This window comes from Epinephelus moara, chromosome 8 (genome assembly GCF_006386435.1).
Source record: "Epinephelus moara isolate mb chromosome 8, YSFRI_EMoa_1.0, whole genome shotgun sequence".
Classification (NCBI taxonomy): Eukaryota; Metazoa; Chordata; class Actinopteri; order Perciformes; family Serranidae; genus Epinephelus; species Epinephelus moara.
The window spans coordinates 35,820,835-35,846,437 of NC_065513.1; the positions used below are offsets into that span (position 1 = coordinate 35,820,835).

The window sequence follows — 25,603 nt, forward strand, 5'->3', positions numbered from 1 at the left end:
TGCTGTGCCCCAGTGCCCACAGAAGAGGAATGCCTCTGTTGCAAGGAATGGGACCGGTTGCAGCCTTATTTTCAAGGTCCGGATGTTGCCGAGGCGATGTGGTTGCCTGTTGACATCAGTCTGATTAGCTGCACCTGTTTGCTCGTCTCGTAGGAGGTGGCTCAGACTCACAGCACTATGGTGATAATTTGACTCCATATGACACAAGGTGGATATTACTTTTGACTTGTCAACCAAGCCGTCTGGAGTGTTTAAAGTGAAATGAGCCATTCAAAAGCCCAGTGGTGTTGTCATTTTGACTGAATTCAAATGTCCTCCCTCTGGACTTTCAGACTGAGCCCTCGCACACCTTGTCGTACGTACTGTAACAAGTTTACTATCAGAGGTCGCAAGCCACTTATAGACAGCACTCGAGACTGTTTTTATGTTATGTTGTTGCCATGGAAATGTTTAAGCGACGATTACAATCATTGTAACTGCTTTTATATTCTGTCTGCTCATCTGTCCCTGCAGATAATAAGATACAAATCTCATGTATAGGGTTGTTTCCTTGGTGAACAAAATACATTTCTGTATAACATACAGACTGCAGACATTCAAATACAAAGATACAAAGGGCCGAGCTATGACCTATTAGTTCTTTTGTTGTTTTTCTGTTGTTTCTGTTGCCATTCTGTTGATGTTGAATATCATTTCTGGCCCACACAATTCAAGTGTTGTTTTAATAGGCAACAGTAACTGTTTTACATATACATAAGCTTTGATTTTTTCGTCAGCTATTGAAAAAAAGCTACCACTTCACATCTGTATTGCAATGAATTGTGGGCAATTACATAAGTGAACTCTGCTGAAGTCTGCACCCCAAGTGGACTCTATGGAAGTCTGAATTGTGGATTTGGACAGCTCTATGCACTCCCAGACTTCCCGGGCTTAACTAAGTGTGTTTTCACACTTGGTCCTTTTCAGGCCTCTATGTGGACTCAGAGCGGTGACTCAGCATTTTTTGTGCAAATGTGAACACTCCAAGAGAACTCAGACCCCTCTGAAGCGAACCAAACTCGCTCGGTTCGCTTTAAGTCCGCTTTGCCTTTTGCTACTGTATTGCAGCCCTCTGGGCTTGCCGTAGACAGATCATGTGCTATTTCAGCAGGACGCATAATAAACACAGTGAAACCACAGCCACAGGTAATGACAACACGACCAGTGGACGAGAAGTACTTTGGTCATGACTCCTCCAGATATGGAACAAGGAAACCATCAAACGGCAACTGTCCACAACACACAGAAACACTAAGGTTTCCCTCCAATTTCAAGTTCATAACCGCACCGCAGTGCCACATCAAAGTAAAAAATAAACTACATCAATATATATTACATATCGACTACAGTGTGAACAGAAAGAGGACTGAGGCCCCATCAGAGCTGAAGTGGACCAGAAAGAGAACTGAGTCCTCTTTGAAATGAACGGACAATGTGAACGCAAGAACTGAGTCCCCTTTCTGTCGGTCCACCTTTTGGTGCACTTTAAGAGGACTGAGTTCAGTTCATTTAAAAAGGACTAAATGTGAAAACATCCTATGGTTGGTCAAAGGGACAAAACAGCAGCACACATAAATAACGCGTTATGTTCGGACCTTAATCACATCGCAATTAACACGTTAACGCTGACAGAACAAAAACGTTTCTAACTTTTTTCATAAGATGGTGTGTCTTAAAGCCTGAATTCCCTCTGATGTCATTATGTATTCACTTTTTACTTTTAAACAAATAATCTGTAAAACAAAAAGTCCCAAACAAATACATTGTACATTGCTGTGCTTGTGCTGTTAAGTAAACTATGAGGACACTTAAATCAATAAAGAATATTATGCTAAAATATGTATTTTATTTGTTTTGCATGTGGGAAAATAGTGGTAATTGTTTCGTGATTTAATGACGAGCTTAAATTGTATTAAGAGTTAGTGAAGCATTACCACTGCAAAAAGGCATTGCAATCCATTAGGGTGTAATTTGTTCTTTTCATTATAATCATCATTTTTCATTGAATTAATTTTCCTCTAAATTGCCATGGCTGTAATGAAATATTTCCCTGTGTGCAACACTGACACTGTTTTACAGATATTACACAGACATTTCGTGTCTATTTAAGTTCTCTGCGCTCGTGCTTACCCTGAAGACTCCTCTTCCCTTCCAGTAAACCAGCCGTAGAAGTCACCTTTTGCACCGAGCTTGGTCAGGAATTCCTAGATGGATAGAAAAGATGAAGAAGTACTGCAAGGCACACTGTGTAGCATTATCCTTGTGTATGAAATAGGAGTGCAAAAATAATCTAGAACACTGAATGTAACATCTGGTAGAGATTACTATAGGTAGGTAACACTACAACTAAAGTTCACCAGGACGACAGAGGAGGAGAAACTCCACCTGCATCTGTTTGAGCTCCAGCCTCTGCTCTAAGGCCTCCACGTCGTCCTTCCCCTGCTGTGATGCCAGGAAGGTGAAAAATCGCCTCCATTTCACCAGGACCTCTGAGAACTGGAGCTTTAAATAAAAAGCATGATGTAAGCCCACCACAAAACTGCATCAGATAAATTAGTACAGTGACCTTTTAATCACCACCTACTGCCTACCAGAAACTGAGGCCGTCCAAGAGCAGTCATTTTGATGGCAGAGAAACCGTCCATTGCACTCCCACCTGGAGGTCAAACACACTGAGTGAAATAAATAAAATAATGCAAAGCCAAAAATACTGACTTAATGGTAAATGCATGCTTAAAGATGAGCTGCATGTACTAAATGGAGTGGATTACAGAACCAGACCACATGGCCACTGTCTGAGGAATGACAATATTTGCAATATCTTGGAAAACATATGAAAGTATATGAGCCACAATCATTACAGCTTTAAGACAATGTCCACAGTGTAAGGTTGCAAAGAGTGCAACCAGGCTTACACACAGTTTTAGCTGAGATAGCTGCTGGTGATATGATGAGGAGGAGATGGAATATAAATTGAGAGACAGATAAAAGTGTTTTCAGGTTGTTTGGCAATTTCACTGATTGGCTTATAATTTTTAGAGGCTGCACAGCATTCTGTGAAATGTCAATCAGAGGCACATTTATGAACTAATTTTAAATTATTTATGAGTGAATTTTATCACTTTTTACATCACCCAGTTAACCATGGGTGGATTGTGAGAAAATGGCCCCCTGGGTGAAGATATGCAAAGGGCTCCATCACCTTTCGTACATAGGACCAGGAGTATCTCCCTGGATGGTATGTGTAAAGTGGGATTTATACTTGTGCATCAGCTCTATGCAGAGTTTACGCACATGGCTTATGCCGTTGTGAGCATTTATACTAACCCTTTATAAGGCTCCGATTTGCGATTTAATGTAAATAAATGTTAACGCGTGTGCCTGTGAAAATGACCACCTCTCCTGTAGTGTGTGGAGTGTGTTGACATTACGCCCACAAGCTATCCTGGTGTGTGCAGCACGTATTTGATTTGATTTGAAAATCTTTATTGTCCCCTAAGGGCAATTTGGTTTGCAACAGAAGTTAAAACACACAATCTTACAATATCTCACATTGCAGAGAATGCATACATCCAGATACCCCAGACACAATACAAATAAATACATGTAAATACACAGAGTCAACACAATTCAAGGGTGCATCATTCCCATCAAGCTTGCCTACAGCTTGTTTAAAAAACGAATGGCTGTTGGGACAAAGGATTTAAGGTACCGATTTGATTTGGCCTTGCAAGTGAAAGTGTACCTTCTCTTAGACGGGAGAAGCTGAAACTCTGCATGAAGAGGATGGAGAGGGTTTGCCAGAATGGCCTTTGCCCTCTGCGTGGCTCTGGTTTTAAAAACAAAGTCAAGGTCATTCAGACTCATGCCGATAGTTTTTTGGCAGAGTTTGACAATATTCCTCAGCTTGTTTTTATTTGAGAAGATGAGGTTACCAAACCAACAGATCACAGCAAAGGTTAAAATGGACTCAATAAAAGAAGAGTAAATCATTTTAAGAAGCTTTTTGTCAACATTAAAACACCTCAGACCTCACCATGGTCAGGTGACCACCCGGCGTGCCGCAGTGACCAACATATATGCTGAAGAAGAACATGAGCACGACCATGAACAGGCTTGGGGGCGAAAAAACACAACGTCTATTATATGGCGACACTTTGGATACAGGTACGGCGACGTTGAACAGAAAGACGTGCTGTGTAAAAATTTAAAAGTTAAAGTCGCCACATGTGTGTGTGTGTGTGTGTGTGTGTATACATATACATATATATATATATATATATATATATATATATATACATATATATATATAATGTAACAAATGAAAAATTGAGCAATTTTTCTCGGTTTCGGCCCACTTGACATGCTGCTGTGTTGTGCTATGGCGTGCTGGAATTTGTCATTTACGTGATAACGCCTGAACGTAACATATGCTCACTCCGCTGTGTGCCCAGTGCCGTGCTGTCTGTTAATGGTCATTTACACACTGTCCATAACAGTAACTATGCCCCCCCCCCCAATATAATGTAGGGGAAACACTGAATCAAGCAAGAAGACTCATGATACCATTTTTCTTTATGATATTGTAATCACAATAGCAAATCGCGATATTGTCCGCCATCGCACATTTTTATCAAATCGTGCAGCACTAATTTATACTTGTGCAGCGGTGTGTCTGTTTTACTCTGCAGTTACACCTCCAAAGCACTAGTTGGCAACGGAGGTTTCTGTGAAGTCCTGTAAAGTTTCGATGATTTAAAACACACCCAAAACAGGGGCCTACCATATACAAGGCTGTTGCTGCAGCGGCCCAGGTTCGACTCCAGCCTGTGGCCCTTTGCTGCATGTCATTCCCTCTCTCTCTCTCTCTCTCTCTCTCTCCCTCCCCCTTTCACACTGAGCTTTCCTATCAATTAAAGGCAAAAATGCCCCAAAAATATCTTAAAAAAACAAAACAAAACACATATTAAGCACACATTAAACATGGCTTAATAGCGACAATTTCAAACACAAGAACACAAATGGACACTAGCTTTTCCTCTTCTCATATGAAGCCAGGGACAACAGCAGCATTTAACAAAGGTAACGTTATAAAATCCAGCTCCATTACAGCTCACAAGGTTCACTGACAAAACACTAAACACGCTTTCCAAACAAACACAACATGCTAACGTTATTAGCACAAGCCTATGGCATTTTACATTGTATAAATTACCCTAGCAACAAGTGGAGATTTCCTCTGCTCATATGAAGCCAGGATAAATCACACAATTTATCATTTGATTCCACGCATAAGTATAAACCCTGCATAAATTTGACATTTGACATTTTGCAAGTGAAGGGTCAGACAGAGCCCACTGACACTTCAAGTCCCTGGTCCTGTGCCCAGTAGGCCTTGTTCAGTAATCCATCCATGCTGTTAAGGTTAGTTTAATTTTATCCTGAATTGTAAAGCACTTTGTATGAATGGTTTTGGTTTTGGCTGTTTGATGTTTAATAATAATGATGACAGAAAATCTACTGTGATTAGGGTTTGCAATGTGATGAATTAGTGGTATGGATGCTACACATATCCAAAGGCTTCCGAAATGACAGCTGTTCTGGCACTGTTGTCAAAATCTGCGATGCGAAACTGCATTTCTTCCTTGCCAAATTTTTTTTCAGTGACAGGTCTAATGAGGGGTGGAACAGCCACAAGTGTCAAAATGCAAATGTATGCTAAAGGACGTTTTTGTGGGAGTGGAAATGAGGCTCTTGCATGTATGCCCAGTTCTACAATGATTAAGATTTATAAAACAGAAACACACGTGCAGCTTTATAAATATGACTGAAAGAATGCACATTTCTGTCTTTGTGTAAATTTATGACTATAACTTTATGCATCTGGCCCCGGATGTGCTTCAGTTTCTCTTTACTTACCAGATGCTTTGATACATTTAATGAAGGTTTCCATATGCTGGTCACATTTGGCCTCATCCGCGTAGAAATACGTGCGAGCTCCCGTCACACCTCCGCGACGGTCCCCGAACTGTTTGTGTGCTTTATATTTATTCTCTCTGTGGTCCTCACCTTGGGGGGATGACAACAAATTTGCATGCCTATTACCTCTAATTACATCATATACTGTGTCCACAAATTAAAACAAAACAAGGCATCTTACCTTTGCTCTCCTTCTCAGCAGCCGATACGCATGAGCTAAATTAGAAGAAATACAAAAGGATAAAATGAATTAATGTGCTTTGTGTCTGGGCAACATTAGAGATGCAAGTTTCATCAGAAATACAGCAACAGTCTGGCATTTTTAGTTCAATGCAGGAGCTTGTGCTCTTCATGTGAACATTCTGGCCTTGTGGCAACGGCATGTCAGAGTCTGACATTGTGTTTAGTGACCCTATATACGCTGATGTGTCCTGCTGCCAGCCTGCTGACCCTTCAGAGAGGTTAGCTCTAATGTCACAACACACTTGACCTATTCCCCCGCCATCACGGGGAACCGAGGAGCTCATGTAACCAAATGGATGAATAAACACTAAGCATGCTGCACGTCAGGGATGTCAATCGGATTTAAAGCCAGAAAACTGAAGGGAATTATCTTCTTTCAACATCACATGCCATTTGGCAGGAACTTTTATTGTTGCAATCTGGATTTAACTGCAGTGGGATACACTTGACACTGACTGACATTTTGTTGTTTTACACACATTCTATTCAGTCAGAGGTTCATGCTGTTTTTCTGTATTTTAAGATATTGTAAATGGAATATTTTGGGGTTTTGAACCAACGGATTGGATAAATTAGTGTTGTAAAATACACTGATTTATCAATATTTATCAATTCTGAATATCTGAAATGGTTTTGAAAGTCCTCATGTTGTAGCCTTGTTAAATTAACCTTTTTAGTCCTTCTGTTAATTTTAACCTGGATGCCCTCAATGTCAATTTTTCCCTGTGGTATTGAAAATGGTAACAAATATTGGTGTTTTTCAAACTTCCAATATCGTGACAACACCATACTCTAAAGGCCCAGACATGCCCAACCAACATTAAAGAACTATAGTGGCCACGAAAACCAACTGTTGCATCGCCTGTGTCTCGGGCAAAAAGTTGCACTGCACTTGAACACACCGCAAAGATAACAGCCAACAGCCAACTAGCACATACACTCTGCACCTGTGTGAGAGGAAATAACTCCATACCAGCAGGTGGTGGTGGTTTGTATTGTCATTCAAAAAGAGAAACTGGAAGACGGACAGGACAGTAGTTAGCCAGTTTGACTTTAGACATTTGTTTACCTTCCTCACTTCTCTTCTTGTGCATTGAGCTAACCTGCCTATCAGAGTGATTTCATTCACTGACAGGCTCTGCCATTGCCGATTAAAGATAAGGGCCAATGGTGAAGGACACACTGCAAAAACTAGGGCAACAGACATTCACCAATGGCCCCATGTTGACCGACGTTAAAAAGCTTAAACTCCCAGTATTGTGGTAACGCAATACCATAAAAGCCCAAACACGCTGAACCGACATAAAGAACTAGTGGCCACAAAGACCGACTGTTGCATCACCTGGGTCTTGGCCAAAAAGTTGCACTTGAACACACCGCAAAGACTACAGCAAACAGCCAACTAGCATGTATGTTCTACACCTGCGTGAGAGGAATGAACTCTATACCAGCAGGTGGTGGTTGTCTGTTTTGTCATTCAAAAAGGAAAACTGGAAGACCAACAGGATGGATTCAAGACGCAAGCTAGCCAGTTTGCACCTAAACAACACAACCCAATGTTAAAAGAACAAATGGTATTTATTGTGTGCTGGTAAACAACACCACAAACATTTCTTGTACATTGAGCTAACCTGCCAATCAGAGTGATTTCATTCACTGATGAGCTCTGCTATTGCCGATTAAACATGCTGAATCATCTGAAAAAAAGATGACAAGGGCCAATGGTGCAGGACACACTGCAAAAACTAGGGCAACAGACATTCACCTATGGCCCTACGTAGACCAACAGCCAACTGACGCCTTGGTGTGTTAGAGCCCTGAGGGTTTTTTTAACGTGCTTTTAAAGGTATCGTATGGGAAATAAAACTTCCAGTATCATAACAGCACCATAATATAAAGGCCCAGACACACCAAACCAACATTAAAAAGCTAGTGGCCACGAAGACCGACTGTTGCGTCACCTGTGTCTCGGCCAGAAAATTGCACTTGAACACACAGCAAAGACTACAGCCAACGACCAACTAGCACGTACCACTAGGGCAACAAACATTCACCTATCAACCTATATTAACTTTCAGTATCATGACAGCACTATACTACAAAAGCCCCGACACACCTGGCCAACATTAAAGAACTAGTAGCAACCAAGACCTACTGATGTGTCGTTTAATGTCGCATGCATCTCAACCAAAAAAATTGCACTTGAACACACTGCAAAGACTACAGCCAACAGCCAACTAGCATGTGCATTCTGCGCCTGCGTGAGAGGATATAACTCTATACCAGCAGGTGGTGGTGGTTTGTATTAGTCATTCAAAAAAGGGAAACTGGAAGACGGACAGGATGGATTCAAGATGTGCGTTAGCCAGTCTGCACGTTAAAAACAAAACCTGATGTCACGCAACAAGCTTGTTTTCATCTCTAGACATTTGTTTGCCTTCCTCACTTCCTTTTCTCTTCTCGTGCACTGAGCTGCCGATCACAGTGATTTTTCTGACTGACAGGTTCCACCAGGTCGACATACAATCAGCTGAAAAACAACCAATAAGGGCTGACCAGTGCTGACTTTGCAGAACACACTGCTACTGCCACTATGGCCCAATGTTGACTGACAGCCAACTGTCGTCTTGGTGTGTTATATTTTAGACTAAATAATTATTCAATTACTTGTAGAAATAATCAACAGATTAATCTCTAATGAAAACAACAGCTCAATGAAGCCCTTGACGACAGAAACCAGTCTCAGAGTTTTGCACTGAGTAGCTGGGGTAAGTAACTCTGTTGTCAGTACTGGTTCCAGTCGAGGTTTTAATTGTGCGATGATTTAATTTCTGTTTCAAATGCTTTCTGTGTTACACTGCCAAAAATTCAAATTGTGCTAGAGGCACTGATTATTGGTAAGCTTTTGGCATGAAAAGGGACATTTTAATATAATTTCATTACTGGCACAATTTATTGTTTTTTTGGCAGCTTCATTACAAATATCTCAGTAAGGGCCTGCATTAATAATGAAATCCTAACTGTGAATCACCTATGTATTTTCAGTGTAAAACGGCCTGGCATTGGGAGTATCATGCTCTCAACATCAAGTCAAGACTTGCCTCGGTTCCTTGTATCTTCCTTACATCTTCTTTCCGTTGCGAGGAACTGACTAATGTTGTTGTTGCTACCTTGATAGATCATTGGAGTGCCTGTCAAGCCCTGCTGTCTGAGATCAATCCGGCTTAAAGTACCTTGTCCTCCTGCTTTACGGTTTGAGGGTGTATGTTCGCCAAACAAAAGCTTTCTTGGCTGGGGTTTCAAACTTCTTTTGATGTTCCCAAGCAGACATCCCCAAGACAAAGTATATCAAAGCTGTGCAGCGATATCTTGTTACTAGTGTTATGGTATAAAAAAAGAAACATACAGAGTTGAAATACAAGAAGGGTGAAAAGAGTCAAAGCACAGGGCTGGCTGAGAGCTTTATCACCGTACAGAATGTGATAAAGCAATATTTGCAAACGTCTCGCACACTGACATTGCAGTCAGCTGTCACTCTACGTCAACAGACTTAAACAGCGGCTACTTTAACACACTGCCGACCAGCCTTATTTATTCACCATGTCTGACCTTCTTTTAATCTCACACGACATCTGTAGGTTTATAAAGGTCAGTCTTATAAAAGGTCAGTCTTTTTGTGCTGAGTATTCTACTTATGCTGAGCAAATCTGACAAGTGCATTTGTCTTTTTCTCTTCAATGAAACAGGCATCAAATGATATCCTCTTTACTTGTTTTAGTCACTGAGTTGATGTTGAAGCAACTCCTAAATGAGCCAAAAAGTCCATATTTTATTTTGGACGAGGAGATGTCCTAATTACTCATAATGCATGAATGCCCAGAGCTACAACTTAAGCAACACTGCTGCTGCCTCTGCCTAGAGAGACTGCTTGCATAAGGTCTGCACTGTCATCCAAGTTAACATCAGCTCACAGGTCAGATAGCCGCTGCCTTGTGCTGCCCATGTGACAGGATTCCTAACGAGTGAGAAATACTTTGCAGCCAGCCAATCCTGAAGGAGGGGCCATGACTAAGCCAGCAAATCATGCCGTGAATGAAGGGTGTTTACTTCCTGGTTGTGTAAGGAATGTTCAAATGAAACTATTTTTGACATCAAACAAGTGGAAAATACTCTGCGAGGCACTGTACTCTGTGCAGCTCTAAGTTGGCATGTGAGAATTAAAACAGGTCAAGATCATTGCAGCTCTGTGGCCAATGTTGCTCTCAACTGAGCTGATTGTTTGTTTGTACACCAATGATTCCTGTGAACTTTAATACTAACAAGGGCTGACATTTTTTGCCATGATTGAAGTGATCAATCGATTATCAAAATAGTTGGCAATAGGGCTGCCCCCCTGATAGTCGACCAAACATTAGTCGACCAGAAAGGTCATTAGTCGGCAAGATTTCACTGGTCGTTCAGCACGCTCAGCAGCCAGACAGGAGTCACCTTACAAACCAATCACTGCCGACAGATATCTTTCCCTTCTTCTGTAAATATTCAGTCTGATAAACACGAAAAAGTTGATCATGTTAGTGCAGGGCTACCCAGAGCTTTACATCTGTCCCATGGACGATAGGCCTACACACTTATAAACAGCGCCTGAAAGAAGATCAGCTCTGCACTCAGGATTTCAGGTAAATAAGCTATACGATGCTTGTTAACGCTACTTAGTAACCTGCCGCTGCGCTTTTGAAAGCTGTTACAAAAAATGCACAAAAGAAGCACCCAGTGCCCGACCTCGTGTTTCCAGTCGACATGTGTACGGCCCCTAATTTCCAGGGCTGGTACCTGCAGTTATTCCACAGGCTAGTTAATAACATGTCGGGCAGGAAATCCAAAGTGTGGGATCATTTTGAGAAGGTGAAGGACGAACCCAAGGTGATATGTAAACTCATCTTCATTGGTCGACTACAAACATGACGTATCATCTGAAACATGGAAGTAGCTACATGCCCATTAGCCCACAGCGTCATTAACAGGCGGCTCGCTCAGTGTGTGACGTGCACTTGTAGATAAAATATAGGCCTATATTAATGAAGGGTCATTAGTACGGTTTTGTATTTCTCTGTAATGTAGCACAGTGTTAACAATGTTACTGATACTATTCTTTCTCACACCTTCAACTCAAACCATTGTGTTGCCCCGCCCAAAATATATGATTTAATAATCAAATTAATATCGTAAACATGTGGGCGACTAGTCGACTAATGGCCCTAAATGACAACTATTGGTAGACTATGCAGTAATCAGTCAGTTTCATGATCGTTGCTAATCGTTGGAGCTCTAATACCAACTGGTTATCATCTTAATATCTGCCCAACACCGACAAGTTTGTAATATCTATTGAAATGTATCGTAATACCGCTACTGTCATACTCCATCTCTTTCTGCTCGGCCTCCTCTTGGCTGATGTCTTCCTCCACGCTGTAGTCCAGGACAGAGCCGACACCGAAGGCCTGATTCTTCTGGATCAGCGGCTTGATGTCCTTGTGGTCCTCACCGGCGACAAACTGGCCATAAAATGTCATCTTCATGAACTGGTCGAAGGTTCTCTGGCCCAGGATCTTCTGACCTAGATCCATTATCTGAGCAGAAAGGAAGAGGACATTATAACCAGTTTAAGATTTTTTACATATTATATGGCTATAATTTATGATTACTAATCCAGATTTATTCTGTGTGTCATTTAGCTTATTTTATGTGAATCATACTAACGACTATGTACGATATATCGATTATATTTTCAAGCAAGATACAGATTTAGACAACGCTGCTTATATCCATATAGGGTCAAGTTGCGTCACATAATGCCGCTCTTTTTGGAAACGCACAGCTCTGCCCCACTCACTCACTCACAAGTTCTCTATCAACACTCAGAGAGACACAGAGCTGCTCCTCTGTTTTAATCTGTCTGTTAATTAGTCTACAGTGTGACATCCGTCTATATGTTGCACGTGCTATGCTAAATCAGTCTGTGAGATGAATGAAATGACCACAGTAGCTCACGTGCAGTACAGCGCTGCGCTGCATGTGTAGGAGACAGAGCTGCTTGATCATGTCAGGTGAGCGTTTGCAGATGTGTTTGAAAAATGCAGCGACAACACAGACGTTTCATATACAAGATGTATATAACGTGGTCAAATTGTCTCTCGCTCCTTCCCTCAGCCTCTCTGTTGTGCATTATTAAGATTAACAGCCTAAATATATACAAATATCTAAATCATTTTCCAGCACTAGATTCATTTGAAAGGCCATGGAGACAGACTTTCTAAGATTTTTAATTGTTCCAAACTACAATGGATTTAGATCTACTTGATACTTTTATACTCATGTTATAGTTTTGTGTCCTGTGCTGCAAACCTTTAAACCTCTGTAGCTCCAGTGCTGTGTGCAAAAAGTTAACATACAGCATATCATGTATGGCCATTTAGCTTGAAAATACAGACATATGACTTTCTGTCCATATCGCCCAGCCCTATATCATACTATCCCAGACAAGACAGGCTGTCTTTAGACAGGTTACGACAGCAACCAGTTTGCATGACAAACCACAAAAATTACCACGTTGTTCTTTCATAAGCAAAAGAATTCACATCGTGTTTCTGCCCCCAGGTTATAAACTGCTGAACACAAGGCTAAAACAGGGACAAAGTGTGGAACATTGCACTGAGAATCAAGCGTTATGCCAGATTGTATGACTACTTCCTGTTTGGCGAAGCTACTGTTTTCACAACAACAGCCAAGTTTTTCATTGCTTACATGACGGCATGAGAAGTGTGGAAGGAATGAAGTGTCGCAAGTCTGTTTATGCAATGTAGCCTACCACCATGCATCAGTACACACTGTGGGAAGGTGTGTCGTATTGTATTGTGCATTAACATGACCAGATACATTAGCTTATACAATGATGTGACATCATGCCTACAGTTAGGTAACATGGTCTGCAGACAGAGTCACTTCCTGGCTTGGGAAAAGCAGGTTGTAATTTGAGAGGTGGGTGTCACATTCGCCTGAGGCACAGACAGCTACTGTAGGTCTGTGGGTTCAGTTTGACAAATGGCTGACTGAGGCTATGTTTACCCTGAACTTAAAGCATTTAAAGTTACATAAAGTTAAAGGTAGTAACTGAATAACTGTGAATTTAGAGACACATTTTGCTGCTGTCTTGTGCCTTTGTCATTGGTGACCCCTTTTCCTACTTTTGCTGTCCCAAAATGTCACATAGGAGTAAACTATAATGCACACCTTTACTGTAAAGTCACCTGAACATCTCATGTTAGACTTGCTGGTTAGGTGGGGTTACCTCTTTGTTCTTATCAACCAGGAGGTCATAGGAGCAGAGTTTGAAAACCACCAAACTTCTGAGCAGCTCTAATGAGTCTTTGCTCTTATAAGCCTCCTGTGTCTGGTCAAAGTCTACGGAGATCTCATTAGCAGCCGCGGTGGAGGTGGTGTTGGTGGTGCTGTTTCTCCCTCCGTTCCCCGGCTGTCCTGGGAACTCCGAGTGCGCCGAGTCATGTCGAGCCCCGCCGCGGCTGCTGACATCCTCCCGCGGCTCCGTCTGGGTCGCCGGAGTCGAGGTGACGGTGGAGCGTAGTCTTCGGCTGCAGAGTAGCCGCTTGAAGGAGGTGTCCGCCCCGGCCCGTGTCAGGGCTGGCACGGCTCTGACATGAAACATCAGCCTGGAGGAGGAGGTGGATGTCAGCGAAGCGGGGACGTTACGCAGACCATCTGCAGGTTACACTGGTGTAAACGCAGAGGAAGCCAATGAGTCACAGTTAAAAAGGTAGCACTCGGTTGGTGGATGGGCTGTGACGTAAGAGTTTTGTAAAGCACCCAAACTTCTTTTACATCACACTCTACTGCGCAGGTGCACACCAAGTTTTACTATAACTTTCTCCCCTGTCAGCAGACTGTAGCTGTGGTTAATTATACTGGTATACTGGTTAATTATACTGGAAAGTATTTCTTGTTATAGACAAACAGTTGTGTGGCCACATATTAAACATGTTTTACAGCCTGTTGCTCAGCTTCCTTACAGTGGCTACAACAGTGCGTGAGGCAGGGCCGTAGCCATGGAGCCAACACTGGAGGGGGCCAAATTTGCCGGGGGGGCCTGAGATCCCCCCACCCCTTTTTATAGGGAAAAAAAACAGAGGACTAATTATATTATATTATATTATATTATATCATTATCATAAGCAAGTAGCTAACTGCTTATCCTGTTGGAGGTCACAGGGGGCTGGAGCCTATCCCAGCTGACACTAGGCGAGAGGTGTCATCCCTGTGACTATCACAGGGCTGACACATAGAGACAGACAGCCATTCAGGCTCACATTCACACCTAAAGTAGCTATATATGCAGTAAATAAAAGCCACTACCGTCTACATAAATTACATATGCACAACATTAATGACTGACTCTTGTACACTCATACTAGGGCTGCCTGCTAATAGTTGACCAAACGTTAGTTGACAGAAAGATTTTATTGGTCCCTTAGTTGCAGGGAAAAAAAACTACCATAATTTAGCATCCCTGTTATATGGTGGATGATTTCATAAAGGGCTCATTATTTTCCCAATTTGCAGACATTTATAGCCGCTGTTCTTCCTCTTTGAGTTAGCCGCTAACTGGTAACAGTTACTCTTTAAATCTCCCACAGTGGGTCACACGCATACAGTAACATGTCATCAAAACATCACACCTGTGCTGCCCATGACCCCATTTTACAGGCTGTCCTATTTATACATACACCGTTTTGATGCTGTCACCACCTCCCATGGTGGTTTAAAGGCAAGACCACACGGGAACTGCCCATTGGTTCGACATCCCATTGTTCCGACCATATTAAACTCATTGTTCCAAAGTCCGTTCCGAAATCATCATGATGCCCTGTGGTTAAGGTCTGGTTAGGTTTAGGCACAAAAACCACTTGGTTAGGGTTAGGAAAAGATCATGGTGTGGGTTAAAATGAAAAAGAAAGTGACAAACACATAAGCCGTGAGCCTGCTCCGCCTCAAGTCGGTCGCGGCGCACCATACGCCCGCCGCAAGCCATTCAGCACCGCGGACAGTCGGACTAATGGGATGTCGAACCAATGGGCTGTCGAACCAATGACATGGACCCAGACCACACTGTCCCTCCTCTCCACACTCACTCCTTATAAGTCGAACACTGAGGCAGCATAATGGTGTGATATTCCCACCCTGAACAGGCAGTGTAAAACGGGCTTAAGAGGCCAAGGACACTATCGGCAGACAGCCTGTCACTCAAAGCAGCCCACCCTTAGTTTTGCCTAACTTTAAGCCGTAAGAAAAGTGTTAACAGCTAAGTTATTTAAAAATTCATCCCCATACAGTTGCCATGAACGTGGAAATTAGCTATAGAGACAAAAAACGTTTCTTGTACCAGGCTGTAAACATGTTTATTTCTGCTGTAAAGATGAACATTTTAACATGGGGGTCTGTGGAGACTGACTGGCTTCTGGAGCCAGCCTCTAGTGGTCATTTAAAGAACTGCAGTTTCTGACACTTTCGTATTAGCTTCATTTTTCAGTGCTTGTACCTACCCATGGCAGTCTAGCAACAGTTTATGCAGGGGCAGGGCAACACGGTTGGACACACCATACCATAATAGCCAGCACTAATAATAATGACACTTATTGTTCATTTAGTTTTGTATATGATCACAGTTTCCAATGATTATTTTGGATGCTGGTGCAGGGTTGCCTGTGGAAGAATAGCAATTTTTTTTTTAACTAATATTCATTGGTGTATTTAGGTGGACATTATGAGCATATTTGAATATTAGGTGGATCAATGGTATATTATAATGGTATATTAGCTCTGCTTCAATCAGCTTCAACCGATGGATGGATGGATGGATGGATGGATGGATGGATAGAAGGATGGATGGGAAATTGCAGTGTTACAGCAATGAAGACACATTAATGAGATAAGCATAACTGAATAATAAATGAACTAGAATAATAAACCTATGAGAATGACTGCCACTGTATAGACTAATGTAGGCCTACCCAGCAATACCACACTGTACATTAGTGCAGATGTATGTTCTGGCTTATCTAATAATATTCTATAACATAATTCACCCTGAAAGTATGATGAGTATTTTTGTAAAGTACATCAGGTTGATTATACTTATGTCACCCACTGTCACTTGATTGATTTGTTCTTTAACTCGTAATAGAGTGTTTACCCACTGTAGCATTGCCACTTTTACTTAAAGGCCCTAAACACGACACTGACTGTTGGGAAACTACATCACCACTTATATCTATGTAAATCAGCCACATGATTTGCCCTTACATGGTGACCACATCAGCAGCAAATGACTCTGGGTACTTAACCTTTCAGCCTAATTTGCAAGACAAATAATCTCATGCTATCTAAGTAGTTGCTGGCTGTGGCTCACAGTTGCCCTCGGGAACAGTTTTGTCATGTATAACAGAGCACATGACCTGCATAACTAAGACCTAATGTTTTTGAGCATATGGATTACAGTCAAGACATCAGAAAGCATCATTCATTATCAGTTATTAGCTGTCTACTGTTACACCAGTTATTAAAGACCTGCCAGATCTTCTGGCCAAACAAAATATCCAACCTTCAATTGTACAAGAAAACAGGTCAGCATCACCAAAGAAATCACCCACAGATGTTTGAGATGGCCATGTGGTAAGAATAGAACAAGGTCACCTCAAGATGGACACCACCAGGCAAAAGAAAACCCAGAGGACCCAAAACCACCCAGCGCAGAACGCCAAGGATCGAATGCAATGGAAAGAGCTCAGTGAAGCTTTATGCCCCATAGGGGATGAAGAGGAGTATGTAAACACCTGTCACACAGTTTGGGGTTATCGGCGTTTTCTGTTTTAAATTCTGGCAGTGAGATTTTGTTGACATAAGTATATGGGATTGTGCCTGTAGAATTTAATTTAAAAAAAAAGCATCATTACACTTTATGGAGAGGTAATGAACAACTTTTTTTTTGGTCCTGAACTCCTTCAAAGACCTGCCGATCCTCAATGGGATGTGCTCTTGTGAGAAAGACTCTAGGCCAGGTGTGTCAAACTCATTTCAGTTCATGGGCCAGGTACAGCCTAACTTGGTCTGAAGTGGGCCCCACCAATAAAACCATCTTTTTCGTGTAAAGAAGTACGAGTACATTCGAAAAACGTTTATAAGAAAAAGAACCACCTGAGATGTGTTGAGAAAAATAAGTGCAGTGGAAAATGAATGGATAAAAAACACTCTGAAGGTTTGGACAGCTGTTAAAAAAATGCTTGGGGGACCAGTGTCAATTTCAAGGCCTTTCCAATGTTAGGCAATACAGAATTCTTCCCTTCTATGTGGGATGGTGGTTTTAGAAAATGGGCCGATAAAGCTCTCAATACAGTCAACCAGTTATTTAATGGAACAGAATTCAAATCGTTTTCCCAACTTCAAAAGCAGTTTGCACTCCCACCAGATGATCTGTACAGGTACCTCCAAATACAACACTATATCAGGAGTTATAAAGAAACAGAGATGGTCAGCAACAGCCCACATAAAATAGAATATTTTATCAGTATCTGGGAATTAGAATTAAATACTATAATTGACGATAATCTATGGGTAGATCTGTGTGCAAACTGTCATAAAGGAATCAACAGTCAATGATGGAAAGAGATATATTAATACTTTCTTCATTATCTCGTCATATATGAAAGAAACCTCAGTGGCATTGTGTTGGAGAAATTGTGGGAAAATTGTGGATCACACGCATATTTTTTGGGACTGCCCAATAATTCAGGGGTTCTGGGGAAGTGTTAAAGATATTGACCAAATCATGGAGGTAGATGTCCCTCCAAAACCCATGAACATTTCTGTTAGGAGTTATACCTAAAGGTAGACACAGCAAGGATCAGAGGTTTATACTGAGGATATGCCTTCTGATTGCCAACAAAATGATACCAATGAAAAACGCAAAACCACCAACTATAACCCAGTGGATGCAGAGACTCAGAATGGTTAACCTGATGGAGGGAATGACGGCTAGACAGCAACTGAATATGGACACTTTAACACAAAGGTGGACTCAAGTTACACAATATTTGGGGATCTAATCAAATAGTTGGGTTGTTGTAAAACATCATATTATAATGGAGCATCATTTAAAATGCCACTCTCGTGTTCCTCTGTAACTAAATAAAAAAGTTCAAAAAACAATGTTCAATATCTAGAAGTATTTTGTGTGGTTTTTTTTCAGAGAACTATATTCTGGTGGGGGTGGAAAAGCCCCTGAAGCAGCTACTCACTGTTTAACTTGCTCCTGAAAACTTACACCTCTCAGCCTAGTCATCCAGTGGGCCGGAGTGGCTCCCACCCCTCCCACAGTCTGTTTGTCCCCCTGCCATAAGGTAGAAGCATTTGCAGCATCAAAACAAGGTCTGCAAAGTTCTGCAACAGCTTCTCTCCCCAAGCTGCTCGGCTTCTGAACACCCTGCGTCCACTTATGATATATGTACACCTCCACCCCCCCATCTCCCCTTCCCATTCTATGGAAACCCTGCTACACTTTACACTGGACCTTGTCACCCCCGTCCCTCTCCTGCATAGTTAGATTACACTGATATTTATATTAATGTTTATTTGACTGGTATTTCATTTCATGATACACTTTAAATTCCAAATGATATAATAACTGGTGACTCTAAATTGGTCGTAGGTGTGAATGTGAGTGTGAATGGTTGTCTGTCTCTATGTGTCAGCCCTGTGATAGTCTGGCGACCTGTCCAGGGTGAACCCCGCCTCTCGCCCAGTGTCAGCTGGGATAGGCTCCAGCCACCCCCGCGACCCTCAAGATAAGCAGTCAGAAAATGGATGGTTGGATGGATGGATGGATGGATGGATGGATGGATGGATGTAGTATATGTATATATGTGTGTGTATATATGTTTTAACTTTTTATCTTTAGATTGTCATACTTGTATGTGTGATATGTACAGTATGTTTTTTTTTATCTTTTTGTTTTTATATTTTTATACTTATATGTGTGATGTGTATATATTTTTTAATCTTTTTATATTCATATTTTTATACTTATGTGTGATTTTTATGGTTTTTTTAATTGTTTTATCTTTATATTTTTATATTTGTACGTGTATGATGGCATCTTGGGGTTGGGCCCCCACATAAATTGTGCAGCCATCACTGTGGAGAGGATTGACCTGGATGTTAAAATGCATCTGAAGTGATGCATAAAAAAACTTGATACTCCTCTTGCTTAGCTTCCAGTGATTATTTACTGCAGGAGGTGCTCTGTGCCAAGAATCACTTCATTGGTGTTAACAGATGGGGGAGCTATTGTCTAACATAGTTAATACACTGCTGCCCCCTTCACCCCCCACACATAAAGGCACACACTCTCCCATCCATCAATTAAAAACTACCTTTAATTAGTAGTTTTTTTAAGTAGGGTATTGAAAATACAAGTCATATCTACAAATATGTGTATTTAAATTTGACGACTGGCAGATGCTTAAAGTGCGCAACTAGGCTATTAATGATAATAACAACAAAAGTGCTCGTTTTTATTATATAATAAAAACACTGTGATTCATTTTAATCGCCCACATTCACTTTGTGTTGGTCATAATCACACATTATGCAACAGGACGCTGTTCCAACCGAGACCACTGAGCAGACCCTGTTGCACACAGGCCTATGTAAATTTGGTGGCGCATGCTGGGCGCACAAAGCCAAAGATAGAGTAACAAATCAGGAATTTCCCTCCTGCCACTCCTGAGAGCGCAAGAGAGGACAAAAGTTACGGATTTAGCGCTTCTCCTCAGAGGGGGGAAAAGCGAAAGGCAGCTAACTTTGTGTCAAGACTTTCATCATATCTACACTTTCCCACGCGCGTACAGGACATTATTTCATAAAAAGTAGAGTTTGTTTTTGTGTCATTATGAGTCTGGACCCAGGAGCTTTGCACGATGGCCTCTTTTAGACACTTTGATGGAATAAACGTCGCACTGCAGGACACCAAGCAACACCAACAATACTGTGATTTGCAAGTTTTATGACTTGTTTTCCAGCTGCTCGGTTTGGATTGCTGTCGCTGGGCACTTTTTTTATGCTGCTGAGTTTCTCGATGGCGTAGGTGGTGTGCAAGAGGTTTTCAATCACCTTTTTGGACATTTTGGATTTGATATTTACCAAGCGGACACATCTGGATTATTAAAAGACATCGGAGTTGTTTGAGAAGCAGTGAAAAGCCATCGTCATCACTTTTGGAGAAAAGGAAATGCGGAGTGCGAACGACGTGTAGAAGGATGCTGCTGCTTGTACAATGGAAGTGAAGAACTCTTTTGCTGTTGTTGCGGTGGTTTGTCTTTTCTTTTGCTCCACTTTCAGCCAGGAACTCAACCCCAAAGGCAGGAATGTATGCAAAGCACCTGGGTAAGCATCAGTGCGAAAGCAAGCAGGATTTATTCCGCTGGTTGTTCATGCAAAGCAGCTTGTTTGTGACTTCTCCTTGTGACATTGTTTGCGTCTTTCTCCTTCGCTTCAGGACGCGACTTTCTTTAAACAGTCATCATCTCATTCCTCAAGTGGTTTTTATTTGCTTGTAGAGCTATGGGCTTTAAAACACAGCACAGGGCATTTATAACTAAGTGTTGGCCTTATGAGCGAATAGCGGTTTTCAGCAAACTAGAAAAAGTTGGTGTTTGCATGTGAAATCAAACACTGACCTCACTCTCTAAACTTTATTTTCAGTGTTATATCATTAATATGTTTTAACGCTTTAGTACTCGACACATTATTTCACGTTGACCTCTTTCTTCTCTCCATATAACGTGTTCCGTGTCCGCTGTATATCAGGAGGAGGAGCCCATTGAATAAAGCAGCTATACAGATGTGTACATCTGGAGCAGGAGTGGTGTCATTGCTCTGTAGGGGGCGCTCTGGTTGACCTTCACAGTATTCGTGGCACCGTGTGATTGTGGTTGATAATGCACTTTTAGAAATGACGTTTCTTGCAGTGTTTGCTGAACTTTATAGAAAAAAATAAAGCAATATATTTTGGCTGATACTCAATATTTCACAAAGCTTATCAATTCCTAGGAATCCGCATATCCTGGGGTGGACAGGCACAAAAAAAGGTTCACAGGTTGAGATCAATGCAAAAAAAATGTCACAAAAAGAAGAGTGCTCAAAGTGCTCAAGGCAAACATTTCAGTCCTTGACTATCATCAGTGCTGCTGACATGAGTGCTTCACAGAGCAGATATAGACACACACAGATTAGGCTACCACCAGGTGTGATGAATCAGTCAGCTGGTACCACTGATTAGATGAGATCAACTCTGAGGAGCAGAGGCCTGACTCCCAAATCACAATGACCTGTCCTATGAGTGTTACAGCCTCACATAACAATGTGTGATAGCAGAACATATACAAATGTACAAAAAACACAACTATACACAGACAGAGAGACAACAAATAAATAAAATTTCATATATAGGCTAAATATATAATTTTCATTTTTATTTTTATTTTATTTTATATGTCAATTTATATTATTCTCAAATTTGAGTTTATTTATTTTTTCTTTCTCTCTGTGTATAGTTGTGTTTTTTCTGTACACATATATAAAATATGTACAAAAATCACAACCATACACAGAAAGAAAAAGAAAAAATGTAATTTGAGATATGTATATATATAATTTATTTATTTTTATTTAATATTATTATTTATTATTATATTGTTGTGTTCTTTGTACATTTGTATATGTGTACAAAAATCACAACCATACACAGAAAGAAAGAGAAAAATATAGAATTTTCATTTTCATTTTTATCTTATTTTATATATTATTTTTAAGTTTTAGTTTCTTTTTTGAAAATTATATATATATATATATATATATTTCTCTTTCTTTCTGTGTATAGTTGTGTTTTTTACACACACACACACACATATATATATATAAATAAGATATATTGATTAGTTTTTATTTATTCTAATTATTTATACATAATATATATATATTATGTACAAAAATCACAACCATACACACAAAAAATGTGATATATACATGTAAATATTTTTTTATTCTTATTTATTTTTATTTATTTATTTATTATTTTTATTGATTATAATTATTTATTATTATATTGTTGTGTTTTTTGTACATTATGTGTACAAAAATCACAATCAAACACAGAAAGAAAGAGAGAAATATATATATATATATATGTATGTATATATAATTTTATTTTCATTTTTAGTTTTTATCTTATTTTATATCTTATTTTTAAATTTTAGTTTAATTTTTCTCTTTCTTTCTGTGTGTAGTTGTGTTTTGTACACATATAGGGATTTACAAAAAACACAAATATACACAGAAATAAAGATTTATTGATTAGTTTTTATTTATTCTAATTATTTATTATTATATAGTTGTGTTTTTTGTACATTTGTATATTATGTTCTGCTTTCATACATTGTTATTTGAGGCTGTTGTGATTTGTATAACACTCATAGGACAGATCATTGTGATTTGGGAGTCAGGCCTCTACTCCTCAGAGTTGATCTCATCTAATCAGTGGTACCAGCTGACTGATTCATCACACCTGTCTGTGTCTGTATCTGTTCTGTGAAACTCTCATGTCAGTAGCACTGATGATAGTCAACGACTGAAATGTTGGATGTTCTGAATGACATTTTTTGGCATTGATCTCTCCCTGTGAACCTTTTTTTGTGGCTGTCCAGCCCAGTTGCATTAGTGTGCAGGTATCTCTTCTGCCGTCCTATTACGGTATCCAAAAATCATCAAAGAAAAAAAAAAAAAAAAAATTTCTAGGATTACAGCTGAGTCTGTGGATGTCGAGTGAAAAAGAAAAACATCCAAGTCCACAATTGCTGACTGCAGCATCCAAGCTTGTTGGACTGGTGTCTATGAATTGTGGTAGGCAAGAAACAGCGAAAGCAGTCCAGGGCTCATTCTCCTAAATACACAGACACAGGCATAGAACAAGGCCGTAGCCATGCAGTCAACATTGGAGGGGACTAGATCTGCCCCCCGACCCCACCCCAGAATATATTGTGAAATATATGATATGTGAAAACTCATTTCCCATNCCTAAATACACAGACACAGGCATAGAACAAGGCCGTAGCCATGCAGTCAACATTGGAGGGGATTAGATCTGCCCCCCGACCCCACCCCAGAATATATTGTGAAATATATATGTGAAAACTCATTTCCCATTATATCATATAATCGATCATAGTACAGCTACTGGAAACTACTACTGTCCATATAAACTACACATGCAGGGCAACACAAACGATTGACACTTTACTCAGACTTCACGTGGGCTATGTGACAAATATAACGTAATAAAGACTTTAACATAAGTTGAATCAAATCAAGTTCAGAATAACAAACAACCAAAGGCCATTGAAAACATGTACGTTTTAAGATTTGTCGATGGAGGGGGAGCATTTGATTGAGAGCAAAGAGAGCCCCCTGTTCTGTATCATAATGACTGCCTCGCCATGACAGATGTGTGATAAGAAATCATGTGCTTTGTATCTACTGCACCCTGTAACATGAGCAGTCTAAGTTTTGGGAGCAAAGCTGAAAATAGCTCGTCTGAAAAGCCCGACACTGAATCTTTTCATGCAGTCAGAGTAAAACGTAAAGTAATTAAGAGCTTCTCTTCAGAAGTTGAAGTTGTGCTGTCATCTCATAGACGCTTCACTGGCCAACAAATAGCCATTTACTAGAGAACTGCTTCCCATTTTAGTGCTTGGTGAAGTTTTCAGTTTGATATATATAGTACTGGCCTTCATTTCTCGACAAGTTTGACATTTTGCCCCCCTCCCAGTATTCAGCATTCACTGCAGTGAAGTCCCCACTCACCACTCACTTGTTTTTCCCATTATGCCCATTATGTTCTTAGTTTTTGCGACTTGAATGCGATGCTTTCAGCGCCGATGCAGAAAAATGGCTTTTTGAATCAGTTAGAGAGCAGCTATTGAATTTCTTGGCAAAGGTAGCTGATACATTCTTTATGTAATAATGAAAGGCAAACAGGAACACAGCGTCGCTTCTTAACATCTAATTAATTCTGCACAACAGTGAATGCAATCTCTCTTCCTGGTGCTGACATGGATTGGCTGCGTGTTAAAGGTCAACAAGGGTCAACTGCATACATGTTGACCGGAGTTTGTCAAAGTTGACGCACCACAGTTGAATCCAGTGCCGCCTTATGTACCTAAAATGGTTAAAGGCTCATTTTAAAATCATCTTCCTCCCATAACAAGTGAAAGCATTCAGAGCTCAGACCTGTGATCTCTACCACGCGCCTGTTTTGGCAGCATAAAAAAACACTGTTGCTCCCTGCTCATTGACTGAAAGCAAACTGCCATCTTCAAACACTTAAGCTGACGTGTTGCAGGGGCCCCACAGAGGTCACAGGCGTAGGAGGAAGAGGAGACGCATCCGTCCTTTTCCTGACAGGCCTGGCCTAAAACTTGGCTGCAAAATATTGTCTCTGAATATTCACATTTCCCCAACAGCTGAGGAAACTTAGAGAAAGATAAACTACATAGATTCAGCGGTAAAGGGATTTATTTTGTTCCATATACAGCTGGGAATGACCCACATTCAGATAATTATACAAACATGTTTGAAGCACATGCGTCATGTACAATGCCTCGCATACATTTGCAGAATTTGGCATCAGCCACATCAATAAAAACCTGTGAGATCAAAGAGGCATGAGTTGGGTGTGTACGCTGCCACTTTGATATGTGTTTGGTTCATTGTATTACAGCCAGGTTCTTCATCATTCCCCTCTCACTCTCAGTCTCGTAACTTCTTTTCCAGATCATCAGGATTCGTGTGCTGCAGCGGATGGGGGCAGCTAGGGGATGAATGCCTGACACGTATGTACCATACAGAGGTCATTTATCAGCACGTGTCGTATCGCTCATTGTGCAAGCCGCATGAATAATACGGCCTGTTCTTGTTCACCCCCAAGCTCTCTGCGAAGGCAACTTCACCTGCAAGGAAAATGAGGTGTGTGTCAGGCCGAATGAATGTCGCTGTCGCCATGGATACTTTGGAGCTAGCTGTGACACTAGTAAGGGATTTCTTACCTTGTATCTGCATTTCTACCTTTTGTCTTTTGTCTCTGGTCTTTCAAAGGTCAAATCATTAGAACATATTTCAACATTTGAACACAGTTTTTAGCTCTCATTAAAAATCTGAAATTGTT

The 25,603-nt window shown here is 40.7% G+C and overlaps 2 protein-coding genes across 2 annotated transcripts in view; one reads left to right on the plus strand and one right to left on the minus strand.

Annotated features, from left to right (window-relative positions):
- Positions 1–14,066, minus strand: part of prodhb (proline dehydrogenase (oxidase) 1b) — a 27,407-nt gene extending 13,341 nt beyond the window's left edge. The window contains exons 1-7 of the mRNA XM_050050106.1: positions 13,607–14,066; positions 11,680–11,888; positions 6,200–6,234; positions 5,959–6,108; positions 2,631–2,695; positions 2,425–2,541; positions 2,170–2,243 (exon numbers count right to left, since the gene is read on the minus strand). Coding sequence (XP_049906063.1) covers positions 2,170–2,243; positions 2,425–2,541; positions 2,631–2,695; positions 5,959–6,108; positions 6,200–6,234; positions 11,680–11,888; positions 13,607–13,981 — 1,025 coding nt within the window. The 5' untranslated portion in view covers positions 13,982–14,066. The remainder of the gene's footprint in view (positions 1–2,169; positions 2,244–2,424; positions 2,542–2,630; positions 2,696–5,958; positions 6,109–6,199; positions 6,235–11,679; positions 11,889–13,606) is intronic.
- A 6,013-nt stretch (positions 14,067–20,079) lies between these two features.
- Positions 20,080–25,603, plus strand: part of scarf2 (scavenger receptor class F, member 2) — a 37,545-nt gene continuing 32,021 nt past the window's right edge. Inside the window, exons 1-3 of the mRNA XM_050050105.1 lie at positions 20,080–20,769; positions 25,213–25,271; positions 25,367–25,468. Of these exons, the coding sequence (XP_049906062.1) occupies positions 20,660–20,769; positions 25,213–25,271; positions 25,367–25,468 (271 nt within the window). The 5' untranslated portion in view covers positions 20,080–20,659. The remainder of the gene's footprint in view (positions 20,770–25,212; positions 25,272–25,366; positions 25,469–25,603) is intronic.